Source organism: Brienomyrus brachyistius, chromosome 15 (assembly GCF_023856365.1).
Source record: "Brienomyrus brachyistius isolate T26 chromosome 15, BBRACH_0.4, whole genome shotgun sequence".
NCBI lineage: Eukaryota > Metazoa > Chordata > Actinopteri > Osteoglossiformes > Mormyridae > Brienomyrus > Brienomyrus brachyistius.
In genome coordinates, this window is record NC_064547.1 from 1,242,215 (window position 1) to 1,256,163 (window position 13,949).

The 13,949-nt window shown below is 42.9% G+C and overlaps 3 protein-coding genes across 3 annotated transcripts; 2 read left to right on the forward strand and 1 right to left on the reverse strand.

Moving 5' to 3' along the window:
- Nucleotides 1-93: 93 nt before the first annotated feature.
- On the reverse strand, nt 94-1,385 carry rps28 (ribosomal protein S28). The gene is made up of 4 exons (XM_048976416.1): nt 1,234-1,385; nt 743-790; nt 532-654; nt 94-165 (listed from the first exon to the last, which is right to left on the reverse strand). The coding sequence occupies exons 1-3, from the start codon at nt 1,270-1,272 to the stop codon at nt 532-534; spliced, it is 210 nt and encodes a 69-aa protein (XP_048832373.1). The 5' UTR covers nt 1,273-1,385; the 3' UTR covers nt 94-165.
- A 127-nt stretch (nt 1,386-1,512) lies between these two features.
- ndufa7 (NADH:ubiquinone oxidoreductase subunit A7) lies at nt 1,513-2,952 on the forward strand. The gene is made up of 4 exons (XM_048976415.1): nt 1,513-1,746; nt 2,074-2,123; nt 2,295-2,432; nt 2,728-2,952. The coding sequence occupies exons 1-4, from the start codon at nt 1,696-1,698 to the stop codon at nt 2,813-2,815; spliced, it is 327 nt and encodes a 108-aa protein (XP_048832372.1). The 5' UTR covers nt 1,513-1,695; the 3' UTR covers nt 2,816-2,952.
- A 919-nt stretch (nt 2,953-3,871) lies between these two features.
- On the forward strand, nt 3,872-13,397 carry LOC125708663 (very low-density lipoprotein receptor-like). Its single transcript, XM_048976367.1, has 15 exons — nt 3,872-4,002; nt 5,026-5,148; nt 5,297-5,413; nt 5,571-5,933; nt 6,048-6,167; nt 6,312-6,437; nt 7,093-7,264; nt 7,438-7,653; nt 9,269-9,387; nt 9,589-9,728; nt 9,877-10,027; nt 10,484-10,600; nt 10,995-11,054; nt 11,940-12,094; nt 12,230-13,397. Exons 1-15 carry the CDS (start codon nt 3,942-3,944, stop codon nt 12,272-12,274), a joined length of 2,085 nt encoding a protein of 694 aa, XP_048832324.1. The 5' UTR covers nt 3,872-3,941; the 3' UTR covers nt 12,275-13,397.
- Nucleotides 13,398-13,949: the final 552 nt, after the last annotated feature.

The window sequence follows — 13,949 nt, forward strand, 5'->3', positions numbered from 1 at the left end:
TGTGAATTTTCTTGGTAGTTGAAAAATGACAGCATGTGCAACCCCAATAGATCAGGCTGGTGTGTTAATTTTTAAATAATCACTGTCAATACAAACAGTTTGATATTTTATTGTCAAAAAAGACAATACAGACACAGTCTTCTTTCACTTCTTTCATTGAATTGTCTGCAGAGGGGAAAATTACAATCAATATCAAGGAATGAAACATTTTGCCTTAAATATCAACGGAAAATTTATTAAACACTGCTATTACTGCACCAAGCTCGGAACACTGGCCGTCAATCCTAAACACACTATGTAAAAATTCATGACAAGCATAATTACTAGTTTGAGATCAAGATGACAAAAACTGCTTTTCCCGGACAATCAGTAATCGCATGCCAATCTACGTCAACATATATCTTAAAACGGAGCGTCACTCGCAAAGTCACTAAATGTAAACTCTTCCATGTATATCACGTACAGCGAGCCGCCCGCTACAGTTTTATTTACAGCTAGGATGGTCTTACTAAAGCGGAAAAGCGGGCTCACCTAACGCAGCCTCCGGGCCTCTCTCTCCGACTCCAGCAGGGTCAGCACATCTCCCTCTCGGACCGGACCCTTCACGTTACGGATGATGGATCGGTTGCTGTCGTCCATAAATTCAACGCGCACCTTAAAATAGCAAATAAGACATTACAGCTATGAAAACTATGAACTGAGACGTATGAAATCACCAACACACGAAGCCATCTAAACTTACCTGGGTGCACTGGCCCTGAGACCCGGTTCTTCCAAGAACCTTCGTCACCTAAAATGAGATGCAATTATTAATGGCAGCATTATGAGTACAGCAGCTTTATAGACAGAAGTAATACCCGCATAAACAGCAAACTGTTTACATTCCGGATAGCTAACGCTTTCGAAATACTAGCCAGAGCTTTACGTTACTCTATACGGATCATCAAAAAATATTCCTCGAATTAAACACACAAACTTTACTGCGTGGACAACGTAAGGAATCACTGTATGCGTACAAAAATGTTAATTTAATGAAACACCACCATTTTCTAACTTTACGTTCCTAGCACGCCGAGACTCTAAAGTACAATCTCACGTACTGGGTGCGAAACAAAAATATAAGGCTGTAGCGAAAGGGTTTAGATAAACGAATATATAATACAAACACCGGATTTTCCCCGTTTATGCAGACACATGGGAATCAATTACAATATTTAGCTTTAAATCACATACTCTAGCGAGCTTTATCGGCTGCACGCGACTGGCGTCCATCTTGGCGTTTTCAAGCGGAAAGGGAATCACGTGGGGCGAGACGCCTATTTATAGTCAGAACAGCTACTTACAAATATCACGTCACGACGTTTTCTACAGTAAAATCTTTAAGAAAGACTGAACTGGAAAAGGTATAAATAAAAAAGACAGCAGAAAAATGTAATTTATAACAGTCCCATCATACATTGCACCCATATCCGCTTCCGCAAAACCATTATGACGTAGTAATATAGTTTTTAAATACAAGATTACGTGTCAGTTTGTATTATGTATCTATGTTATTTATTTGTACGTGTTATACATATATGTGCAGTAACGTATATATGTAATTGGGGTTAAGCGACATATAACTCACTACACGCAAGTCATCACGTTATACGTGGTTTCTCAGCATCGCGAGATTTCTGTTTGACCCGTACAGAAATGGCGACAGCTACAAAAATAATTCAGAGGATTCGAAATTATTTATCAGGGGTAAATTATCATCTTTTTTCTGTTAGTGCTACCAAGGTGTTAATAGTTGAATTTATAAGACTTTGAAGCTGGATATATATTGCATTGCATTAATAACAGAAACGAATTGCCCTTTAAATCTGACATAAACATTGCTAGGCATCTACCTAGAATACGTTTGTACTGAGAATATTGCATATCTTGTGTTGAATTGGCAGTTAGGGTTAGCTGGAATTATTTTCTTCATAGTTTCTCGCATGCTAAACCTTAATTCATTTTAATATGTTTTGAACAGCGTATTGTGTGTTGCTGTCTTTACCGAATTTTGTGACCTTCATATCATTGCAGCAAGATCTTCAATCTAAACTTCAGCTCCGGTATGGTGAGATTGCAAAAAGGTACGTACGGTAATTTAAAATGCCGTTGTGGTAATCTAGCAGTTTGTTTAATCATATGAACAACGCGACCTTGAAAATTTTAACATGGCTCTCTAGTCGACTTTTAGTGATTGTAAGCGGTCTCTTTGGGTCCATTTCTTCATGCATGGCTCCTCGACATGTTATCTTTAGAACTCAACCAGCACCCAAACTTCCAGTTGGACCTTCTCACAAGTTTGCCCATAACTATTACTGTGAACGAGATGGGCGAAGAGAAGCAATGCCGCCTACCGTCGTGATGTCGTTTCAAAAAGCACTTGAAGCTGGAGGGTAATCTTACAATTTTTTTCTAGGATGTTTTTTAAGCATTTATGAGAAATTTATGTGAGAAATATATTTAATCAGTACAGTTATTAATGGGCAATAAATATAAGTAAACATTTGAACTAAAACGTGAATGTAAAATTAATAGAACTGAACTGATTCTGCAGGGCTGTGACTACAAATAGTGAGAGCATATAATATTGTATATAGAGTTGTTTTGCAAGATTACCTACAATTCATCTACACAGTATCTTTCATTTAAACAAACTCTCATGTCTTCCATCTTCCCCTGTGAATGAAGACAAGCTCCTGCAGTGCAAGAAAAGTGTCCAGTTGTCCCTGGTTGTGGGAAGGATCTTCCATTGTCTACGGATCAACCATATCTCTGAAGAACAATTGAAAATGATCATTATTTCCTTTATCTTCTGTTCTTAATGGAAGAATGTTCTTAAGTAGCACAGTAGTTCATGCTCTTTGGTGCTTGAAAATCTAAAAGTATTAATAAAGTTTGGAAAAATGACAATGACATCTGATCACAATGTGTGCAAATTATATAAAATTACTTGCTATATCTGTGCATCATTCATGTTGGACCTTGAACCTACCCAAGAAGCACAGGGAACACACTGGACAGGATGCCAGTCCATCACACGTGACACATACAGACACACAATGTGACCAGTTCTGCTTCCTCTAATAACATGATTTTAGACCAGAGATGGCAAACTCCATTCCTGCAGGGCCGGAGCCCAGTGTAGCTTAGTTCTTTCCCTGTTGTACCATAAATGATTCAGCTCAAGAGCTGTGTGGTAATGAACACAAGGACCTGAATCAGGTATGTTAAATGAGGGGAAACCCAAAAATGAACAGGAATCTGGCCCTTCAGGACTGGAGTTTAACATCCCTGTTTTAGATGGATGGAGGAAACCCATGCACATTTGGGGGAACATGTGAAATCTACACATAGAAAGCCATGGCATCTAAAGCACAGACAGTAGAAAGGTGAGGCTGTAGTGCTATTAAACAAACCACTGTTTTGATTCACAACATATAAATGCCAAGACTACTACTTGTGTTATTGAATCAGGATTGTGTATAAGAGTCATGTTTTTTTGTCAGCTGACAAAGATACATGTAAAATAGCGTTAGCAATCAGCATATTCACTGATTTATTAAAATTTTTCGAAGTCAGTTAAAATTTCCATTCAAAGTAAAGTCAACACACCACTGCTGAGAATATCAGTGTTACTAAGCACGTAACGCAGCAACCCGTCATCCTGTGCACCTATTTAAAAAAATAAAAGGCTGAAGCTCGCTTGGAAAATAGCGGTCTGTAAATGATGTCAGCACATCAGCACAGAGCCAATGGTAGACGAGTTTATTCACTGAGAGATACACATGAGCCAATCATGTATAAATATTATAATCACGTCGAGGTTACAAAAAACGCCGCACAGCGCGCCTGGCGTTGCGTCATGCACGTGTCTGACAAGCAAGAAGGCGCAGGAATCGACCATGAAGCACCTTGTTGCCCTTGGACTCTTAATCTATATACGAAACCGGCTTTTCGTACAGGGTAAGGCAGTCCGACCCACTTATGTGCATTGGACCGCGTATGTTTTCATTCAGCTGAACTCTGCTGATTGCATAGTTGTAACAAAACTTGCATAGAAAAATTTAAAATACTTTTTTTTCCCCGAATCTAAAGCGTGTGAAAGTGCCCTTACCCGCTTGTGATTGGATGGATGCGGGGCTGTCCTGCCTCCGCCTGCCGGCTCCCGCTTGGGATTGGCCGGTCGTCTGACAGCCGCAGCCCGCCCTCTCAATCTGCTCCGTCCCGCTAATGTGCTCCGTAGCAGGGCGTTTGTCTCAAGCACAAACGAAAGTAGCGTTCATTACCTGTCTTCTATCAAGGGAAGCGGCTCGGTTGCTGTTTATACATGTCAGACAAGACGCCACACGGGGGTCTCTGTGGCTGTCGATTTGGTGGCGTTAGGGTATGACTCGCGGCAGTTTCGTGCCACTTGGCGGCCACGCTCACTGAGGAACCGGCCTCCGTTATTCACCGTTCTTCCACTCTAGAAATTCTTTTCCTGACCATGTATATGGCGCCTTAAAGAGGATATCTGCAACGAAGTGTTGCTCGATCACTTTGCCCCACGTCATTATTCCATATTTGTCAGCATTGGAGCCATCCAGCATAGTTTCATTCATTCATTCCTCACATGTGATATGGTTTGGCCCTGCTGTCTGTATACTGGCGTGACTATGTAGTGGTGCTGCCTGTCGTTCTTGTACCGCTCTCGACTCGACCTCTTCTCCCCTTATACATGGCGCTTTCGTCTCATATTGTAAGTTTTGTGAGAAACCTACCAGGCTGATTCATGGTAGACGTTTTGTGCTGTGAAATCTCTGCTCAGTTTAGGTGACAAATTTTTTTAATAAAATCTGTCTTTTTTTATTTTGAATTTATGGATTCTGTAGAGTGCTGGAAGAACTATGGATTTAAGATCAGTGGGCACCTTTTAATAAGTGAGACTATTTTCAAAGTTCCTCTGTGCTGGAACAGCCTACTTTTTAAAGTATTTTTTTCCCTTAGGTGCTGTAGTAGGATCATGCAAATCATCACAGTTCTTGTGCTCCAGTGGTCAATGTGTCCCTCGTATATGGGTGTGTGACGGAGATGAAGATTGCAAAGATGGCAGTGATGAAGCCAACTGCTGTAAGTGCGTTAAAGGCCTCGATCGGTAAAAGGGGGGTGTGATTATGGCAGTTATTCACTCTTCGGAAGCACGGTTTCCAATATGAGCATCAACGTGACTGTTGGACAAATGTTGACATTCCCAAGTCCCTCTGCCCATGTATTTCAGGGGAAAACCCTTGCGCAGGTTTTCTGTGTAAGGATGGCGGCTGCATTGGTAACCGCTCTGTTTGTGATGGGAACGCTGACTGTCAGGATGGGTCAGACGAGCTACAGGAGAACTGTGGTAAGTGTCTGCACACATGGTCCGCTGTGGCAGTTCCTCATAAAAGCCCACAGAAGGGGGCTGTAAATGGTACCTGTGGGCGGGACGCATTATTCTGTTTACATCTGCTGATTAGACTTGCGACAACGAGATTAATCTCCAGAATGTAATTTTGCAGGTCAAACTGAATGCAGACAGGATGAGTTCACCTGCAAGAGCAGACACTGTGTGTCACTCGATTCCCGCTGTGATGGCAGAGACGACTGTGGCGACAGGAGTGACGAGGAATCGTGCCAGAGCTGTATGGATGGCTCCTTCCTCTGCCCCGGGTCGGGAAGCTGTTTGTCCAGGGCCCAGGTGTGTGATGGCAGTCCTGACTGCCCCGATGGTGCCGACGAACTCCATGGCTTGTGCCAGCAGTCCGAGCAAACCAACCACAGCTGCCCTGAGTTCAGGTGCTCAGACGGGCAGTGTATTCCCCATTCCTGGAGATGTGATTATGCCCAGGACTGCATGGATGGGAGTGATGAGCAGGACTGTGGTGAGTGACGTCGCTCAGCCTTCTCCGAGATGCTTAGATTTCCCCAATCTTTGTACGAGTCTCGGCTGCTTTCACGTGCCGCAGATGCTAAAGCTAAGCCCCTTCCTACTCTAGATCAAAATGAGTGCTTGGATAACAATGGCGGATGCTCTCATCTGTGCATAGACCAGCCATTGGGCTTTGTGTGTGACTGTCCCGGTGGCATGAGGCTGCTGCGGGACACCCAGTGTGAGGGTAAGCGCCGTCCTCAACAGCACCTTTGTCTTGCCTTCAAAGCATAATATTTATGAAAGTAACCAAAAGCTGTCAAATTTAACATATGATGCTTTATTTTGGTAGATTTTTAGACATGACGTTAAAATCAAACTCTTTCCTTAGAAATTGACGAGTGTCTGGACACTGACTTGTGTGGTCAGTTGTGCTTCCATGAAAACGGGACCTTCACCTGTGACTGTCATTCAGGTTACTTGAAAGGTCCCAAGGCTGGGGAGTGCAGAGCTGGTGGTAAGAGCTTATTTTTATCCTTTCTCAGGAAGATGGGGGGGGGGGGGGGGGGGGGGATATCCTGTATGGGGAGCCAGTCCATCGCAGGACGCGCACACCTATATACCTATATACAATCACACAGAATGGGCAGTTTGGAATCGCCAGTTCAGCTTGCTAAGTTTTGTTTCCAACATGCGAGATAGTAAATAAAAATGTTCTGCTGATGGTCTCAACCCAGCTGACTATCGTGGTTCTTGTGTGACGCTTACAACTGCATGTACATAACATCGTGCAGGCAGTGCAGTTACTCAGTAGGTAGCACTGTCACTGCACGCCGCTACCTTGGGTGTGAAGTTCGCATGTTCTCTCCATGTATGAAAGGCTTTACGCTGGAGATTCTGGTTTCCTTCAAGGGTTATGACATGCAGCTTAAGTGAATAGGAGTACTAAGATTGACTGACTGAGTGAGTGTGCACCTTGCTATGGCCTGGCTTGGTTCCTGTATCCAGCCATACATTTTTAACTTGTGTAATAAAAATACAGCACTTTTTAATATTTGATTTGATTAATCATCTAATAGTCATGTACTGATTTAGTGACAACAGCAGTTCATTGGGTAATGGTGGTCAGCCTGAAGCCAGATTACATTCATTAAGGATATTGTGATTTACAGGTGAAAAGGCCCTGTTGGCCTTCAGCAGTGCAGATGGGGTGTGGCGGATGGATGCTGCTGGGTTGGAATACCAGAAGGTGGCGGGGGGTGATCTAGGGTTGGCCCCCCTTGCCGTTTTCGCCGCAAACCGCAGTCTATACTGGGCAGATTCCAAGAGAGCTTGCATTTACACGTAAGCTTTTAGAAAATGCTGCTCCCCTCAGCACTGCTGCTCTGCCTTTGTGTAACTCGTATAAATGACGATTTTTGTTCTTTTCCTTTATACACACACTTCACTTCTTGTTCTGTTTTTTGTTAAAAATGTTTTGGCATATTATCCTCTATAGATATAACTGTTCCTTTCAGGATTTCACTGGATGAATCGTCAGGAAAGCCGCACCTAGTGCTTTCTGGCCTTGGGGGGGTCATGGGGCTGGCTGTCGACTGGTTGCATGCTCTTCTTTATTGGACTGATGCGCACGTGGGTTCGGTCAATGTGGCCCCACTAAATGGGCACCAACGAAGGCTTCTGATTGGTGGACTCCTGACCCCAACAGGGATTGCTGTGGAGCCTTTGTTGGGGTAAGTTACCTCAAGTACAACTGGGATACAGAGAGAATTTGTCTATGCCTTTTGGTATCTTTAAACACTTGACTATGAAGTATTGAAGAGCTTTGTCACTTGTGCAATGAAATACAGGTATCCATCAACTTGCGTATGCATTTGGCACTGGGACCACCAGATGCAAGTCAATTTGGGTGTATCTAGATGGTTCTAGAGGAAAGACACAACATTAAGTGAAGTACAATTATATACACAGTACTCTAGCAGCAGCAGTCCAAATGGCACAGTACAAGTACTGTATATATCATGTCTATTAGGCACAATGTCAGTGGGCCTGCATTCATAGTGGGGTACCACAGGGTTCAATTTTAGGACCACTATTGTTCCTAATTTATATTAATGATATTGACACCAATACATATAGTAAACTGGTTAAATTTGCAGATGACACCAAGGTGGGTGGTGTAGCAGATACTGATCTACCAGTGGAGAGGCTACAATGGGATCTGGATTTAATTAGCGACTGGGCTTATACCTGGCAGATAATTTAACATGGATAAATGTAAGGTAATCCATGCAGGGAGTAGAAATATAAAGTACAGATATTTTATGGGTTCCATGGAAATAAAGGTAGCTGATTACGAAGAAAAACCTCAGTGTGTATGTTGATGGTTCCATGTCCTACACTCGCCAGTGTGGGGACGCAATAAAAAAGGCCAATAGGATGTTGGGTTACATCTCTAGGTGTGTGGAGTTTGTCAAAGGAGGTGATGCTATGATTATATAATTCCTTGGTAAGACCTCACCTAGAATATTGTGTGCCGGTTTGGTCACCATACCTTAAGAAGGACATTGGTGCCTTGGAAAGGGTGCAACGTAAGGCTCCGAGAATGATTCCTGATCTTAGAGGAATGTCTTATGAGGAGAGGTTAGCTGAACTGAATCTGTTTAGTCTCAAGCAAAGGAGACTAAGGGGGGGACATGATCCAGGTATATAAGATTCTAACAGGTCGGGATGCTGTTCAGCCAAATGGTTTTCAATATTAGTTTAAATACTAGAACTCGTGGAAATTAGGAATCTGAGGAGGCACTTCTTTACACGTGTAGTTAGAGTATGGAATAGTCTTCCTCCTAGTGCAGCGCAAGCTGAAACCCTGGGTTCCTTTAAATCAGACCTATACAAGATTTTAAGAACTCTGAGCTATTAAGTTCTCCCCAAATGAGCTTGATTGGCTGAATGGCCTCCTCTCGTTGGTAAATTTATGTACCTATTGTAGCTGTCATCACCGGCACATTACTGCATGCACACTGTGTTGCAGCTTCGATATGGTCATTGTGCAGCACTGGCAGCCATATATTCTCCTGCATCTGTTCATCTTCACGATACACCCGCTAATGTCCTGCCAGGTCCACTTTCGGGCATCTCCAACAGTGTATATTTACTATGGACCTCGGACATTCCTTACTGAATAGAACCCAAATGGATGGATAACCTGTATTTGCTTGTACTTGTCCATGCAGAATTAAGTAACTAACATATAACGATAGAGAGCAATAAATTGTCATAACAGTAACAGAATACTGAGTAACATGCAATATAGAATATACACACTCAGTATTGACAAATCTTCAGTCTCCTGTTCTGGGCAGAAACTGGAAGCTTTGCCAGGATTGAACGGGCTGGTATGGATGGAGAGGACAGACTGGTGCTTGTTAGCTCAGGGCTGCACAACCCTACTGCAATCTCTCTGGGTGAGTTCTGGAACTGCAAAGGGGATCAACTTCCAAGATGTGTGCAGATGTCAGTCTAGCAGGGAACCTTCTCTGGGCCCATTCTGTTAAATCTTACAAATTGTACAACAATTAACTAGTCGCCGAGAATAACATAGGCAAAGCCTTTTTAATGTATCCACTTGTGTAAAGATCCTAGTGTCATTTCACACTGTTTTCCAGACACTCCTCGCCATCTGCTGTACTGGGCAGACTCTACGCTGCGCACCATCTCGCGTGTTGGATTTGATGGGAAACATCGCAAGACCGTAGTGGAATCAAACGGGCACCTGGACAGGCCTTTTGCGCTTGCAGTATTTGAGGTACCGCTGTGTCTGCAATTGGCCAAAAATAGGAATTGGAGTTTGGAGAAATATTGAGCAAATGACCTCTAGGTCTCTGGTACGTGAGGGCTTGAGTGTGACTGAGGGTGTGCAGTTCCGTTCCTGTTTTTTTTGCACTGCGTTGCAGGGGAAGGTGTTCTGGGGTGATCAGGAAACCCAGACACTGTGCAGCGTAGACAAACACAATGGCAGCTCCTTCAAAGTCCTTTTGTCTGACATCCACTCCCTGGGGGGGCTGGTCGTGGTTCATGCAGTTCTTCAGCCAGAGGCTGTGTCAGGTGACTCACCGCAGTTACACAGGGAGCTTTTCGGCAGCAGGCTCTGTGTCAATGTTGGTTCTTGGATATATTAGAGCTGCCGCGATTAGTTGACTTAGTCGATGATGTTTGACACTGAAAATGCATTGACATAAGTATTTAAAATCAATGCCTCTTTTTAAAAAATTTTATTTTATTATTTTAATTGAAATTACCATTATGATTTCTAAAACTCCTCAATTCATTATGTGAAATGTATTTTTTATGTCACTATAATTGTGGGAATAGTTCAAATTTTCACTAAACAAAAGGTGGTTTTACAATTTGTTGTCAAAATTAGACCTTAAACACAGTTTTTATTTATTTTCCTGGAGGAAAATTGATCGTTTATTTGACCAGTAAAATGGTCGATGGATTAATCCATAGAAAGATAGTCGATAGTGGCAGCCCTAGAATGTTCCTTGGCCTCCTTTGCAGGTGCTGGCATTTGCGGCCATCCTGGGCAGGTCTGCCCCTTTCAGTGCGTGCCCAGACTCTTTGACACCAAACCCCCCCATTTCATCTGCTTGGTACCTGGAGACAATGTTACTCAAGGTTAGTGTGTGACGTATGAAAAGGGTTCATTAATATGAGGGATGCCTGGATTCTGTTTGCCATCAGAATAGCTTGTGCTGACCTTGTATATGTGCATATAGGAGCGAAAAACAAAGGAGAGAAACTCTTTAATCCCTTATTTCCATATAATAAGTTTCATTATACAGAAGCTGCCAGACAGCAAAGTTGTAGCCAGTTAGAAAATGCACGTGATTAATTTGTAACTTAATTGAAATGCTCAGTTTAATGAATGAGTTGTTATTCTTGGAATCAAACGTGAGAAAATGTAATTTTCTTTTTTTTTTTTAATATCATTCACTGTTTCAAATGTGACTTTTCCCCCCTGGAATTATAAGTATTTATTGAGCAAATTTGTGTTGCGTTTTGATTTCAGGCCACGAGAAGGCTGCCGTTCTGTATGACGCCTCCTTTGCGGAGATTCTTTCTTTAATTGGTGAGTGCGGTAATTTTATGGTCCAGTCTTTTTGGCTTTAATCCCTGACTATCATCTTAGAAACGGTCCTGTGGGTGGCTCCTGAAATGTATTGGCCACTGCATGTCTGGGTTAGTCGTTCATTGGAGTTTAAATGGACACTGTCATTCCATGAGTCCCAAAGAGGTATCCAGGTACCTTCGGCTGTTGGAAACCGGTGTGTTTAATATTGCTTTTCCACTTCCTGTAATGCATTCTGCAATATGGCCTCATACCAATTCCAACACTTGGGGGTGCTAGAATGCATTGATGCAAGTTCTACACATCCATTGTGCATCAGGGTTAAAATAGGATGCAGGTTAGGCAAATGTGGTCATCAGAGGGTCTTTTGTTCCAAACACCTGGCTACCAGAGGGTTGCTCTTTCTAGGCCCCTAAGCCCACGTGCTCCAGAGACTGTGACCCCGCTCTCAGATCCTCACTTGTATGGTACTTTGAACAAATATATCCATTAAGTAAATGTTAATAAAAGGAATTGTAAAATATTTTTCACATTGGTGTAGTATCTCTTAAGCTTTTCTCCCACTTTTTTTTAAATATTATTATTATTTTATTATTATTATTATTATTATTATTTCTTAACAGGTGCTTTTAAAAGGTTTACGAAAACTTTACCAAAATATTACCTGATTTAATGTAACCAATATAAGCAAATCAGTTTGCATGATGGAATGGCCGCCTTGCTCTCCCGTCTGTGCGGTGTTGCCGGGCGTTCTCATCCTAGCCGCCTCGCTCTCCCGCCCGTGCGGTGTTGCCGGGCGTTCTCATCCTAGCCGCCTCGCTCTCCCGCCCGTGCGGTGTTGCCGGGCGTTCTCATCCTAGCTGCCTTGCTCTCCCACCTGTGCAGTATTGCTGAGTGTCCTCCTGGCTGTCTTGGTGCTCTGGTGGTGGCACGGAGAGTTCGGCTGCCCCAGGAGTTGCTTTCTGCACCCCGCCATCTCACTGAAAGAATCCCAGGATCCTCTTGTGCCAGTTCTGGTCCCTGATGCGTATTCCTTCAAGGTCGGTACACCATGCGGTCTGTAAATTCAGCATAGCAGTGATAACCTTCGTCCTGCCGCATGCTTTCAGGCTTCTTGTTGCGGAACGATTCTTTGTGTGACCTTAAGTGAAATGACGTCTCTTATGTTTCTTCAGGATGCCCAGCTAAAGGTGGAAGAACGGTGTCATATGTCCATTTGATTCAGCTGCCGTCTGATGTTCCTCCTATCGTCCGTCTCCTCCGATCCCTCATCCATTGTGTTGTCCTGAGGCCGGTGAAAGCGTTATGTATAAGCACTTGCAACATAATGGTTGTGTTTAAATTTTTATTGTGCTACTGTAAGGATACACGCCGACAATTGACTGACTGTGGTTTGTGGTTGAGCCACATGTGCATCTCCGTTTGGCAGCCAAGGGCAACATGAGCATGTGCAACCTAGGAAAGGCCACAAGGGGGCAGTAAGAGGTCAGTTTAGGGGAACACAGATATCCGGATTCCTGTCATTTGACATTTTGTAGCTGTAGAATGCTATGGTTGACTCTGGTCCTTCAGTCGGAATCTTGTGTTAAGAGAAGTTCACACAAGGTTCAGGCACTCCTAACCTAGACAAAGTTTGGGGTATTTATTTAAATTTTTTTTTGTGAATGTAAGGAATAATGAATAACTCTGTTTATTCTGTATATGTACTCCAGTTGATGAGCAATAAGTTTGTTTCTCCCCCCAATTTTAGTTGCTCAATGTTATGACAGTGTTTTTTTTTAATTTTTTTTTTTAAAAGTTTCTTTAAATGACTGCATGCTTTCAGCAGCTAAGAATCCTGCACAATTGAGGTAGTGCAGCGATCCTGATGAATGGTTAAATTTCTTAAAAAAAATTTTTGTCTGTTCAATAAATGTTCTTAATTGGATAAAATCTTTATTCCAGTGTAATATTACGGGTACCTCCTGTATCATATGACACTTCAAGCAGGTGGCCAGTGTTGGAGTACGCCGTCTCCACTGGGTCCGTAGATGAGAGGAGATCACCCGGAGGCGTGGATGAGTTGTCCAATAACCTTTATTCCAACAGATCGATCTGGGAACTCTGCGACGCACCGTAACCTCCAGAGTTCAACTTCCTTGTTGTTCATGTTTGTCTTATACCCCTTCTACAAGCAGCCCCCGCCTCTGTCCATACTTTTCCACTTTCTGGCAATTTCTGGTGCAACACGTTGTCCTGTATATTATCCAGAGCCTGCAGATCTCGCTCTCCACACCAGAAACTGGCTTAAAGCTGCAGTGCGTCCATTTGCTCCACCTCTCAGTATTTTCGCTGAAGTAATAACGGAGTATTTTAGCTGCTTGTGGCATTCCGTATGCCTGTTGCGTGACCTGCACTAGGGTTTGGTATCACTATACCAAACAGGGAGAAACGCTCCTGCCGTCCATAAAAGCTTTCATTATGTAGCAGCATTGCACTTGTGTCTTGAAGCATAAAATCTGATTAGGTTTGCAACATGTTGAAGGGGATAGTTTGTGACTGAACTTTTCTGTTCTAAGATTCTGTCAGCAGTTTATGCAAATGTTGCTGTAAAAACCGTATCAAATGTGGTGAGAGTTACTCTACCTTTGCTATCTCTCTGTTAAATCCTTAAATCAACTTTGCATTAATCCTGGCTGTATTTATAGCCATGCTTAAGAGACCGAAAGAACAGCAATGGGATTAAACCTCGAGGCCAAAAAGGAATCCCCAGTGTCCTTGACTCGGGCACTAGTCTTGTCCTGAACTGAATAGGAGTGACATCCCCATTTTCTGCAGCTCTCTGTATGGAGAAGATTAATTTCCAGCACAACATTGGGCATTGCATACAAGCAATGCCAGTTTACTCTTGACTTG

Excerpts from the sequence above, each read along its gene's own strand:
- rps28 (XM_048976416.1), bottom strand. The coding sequence starts at position 1,272 with ATGGACGCCAGTCGCGTGCAGCCGATAAAGCTCGCTAGA. Across the intron at positions 791-1,233 it reads AGCCGATAAAGCTCGCTAGA|GTGACGAAGGTTCTTGGAAG; the intron begins GTATGTGATTTA and ends ATCTCATTTTAG. Across the intron at positions 655-742 it reads CTCAGGGCCAGTGCACCCAG|GTGCGCGTTGAATTTATGGA; the intron begins GTAAGTTTAGAT and ends TGCTATTTTAAG.
- ndufa7 (XM_048976415.1), top strand. The coding sequence starts at position 1,696 with ATGGCGACAGCTACAAAAATAATTCAGAGGATTCGAAATTATTTATCA. Across the intron at positions 1,747-2,073 it reads TTCGAAATTATTTATCAGGG|CAAGATCTTCAATCTAAACT; the intron begins GTAAATTATCAT and ends ATATCATTGCAG. Across the intron at positions 2,124-2,294 it reads TATGGTGAGATTGCAAAAAG|AACTCAACCAGCACCCAAAC; the intron begins GTACGTACGGTA and ends TGTTATCTTTAG.
- LOC125708663 (XM_048976367.1), top strand. The coding sequence starts at position 3,942 with ATGAAGCACCTTGTTGCCCTTGGACTCTTAATCTATATACGAAACCGG. Across the intron at positions 7,265-7,437 it reads AAGAGAGCTTGCATTTACAC|GATTTCACTGGATGAATCGT; the intron begins GTAAGCTTTTAG and ends TGTTCCTTTCAG. Across the intron at positions 9,388-9,588 it reads CCCTACTGCAATCTCTCTGG|ACACTCCTCGCCATCTGCTG; the intron begins GTGAGTTCTGGA and ends ACTGTTTTCCAG.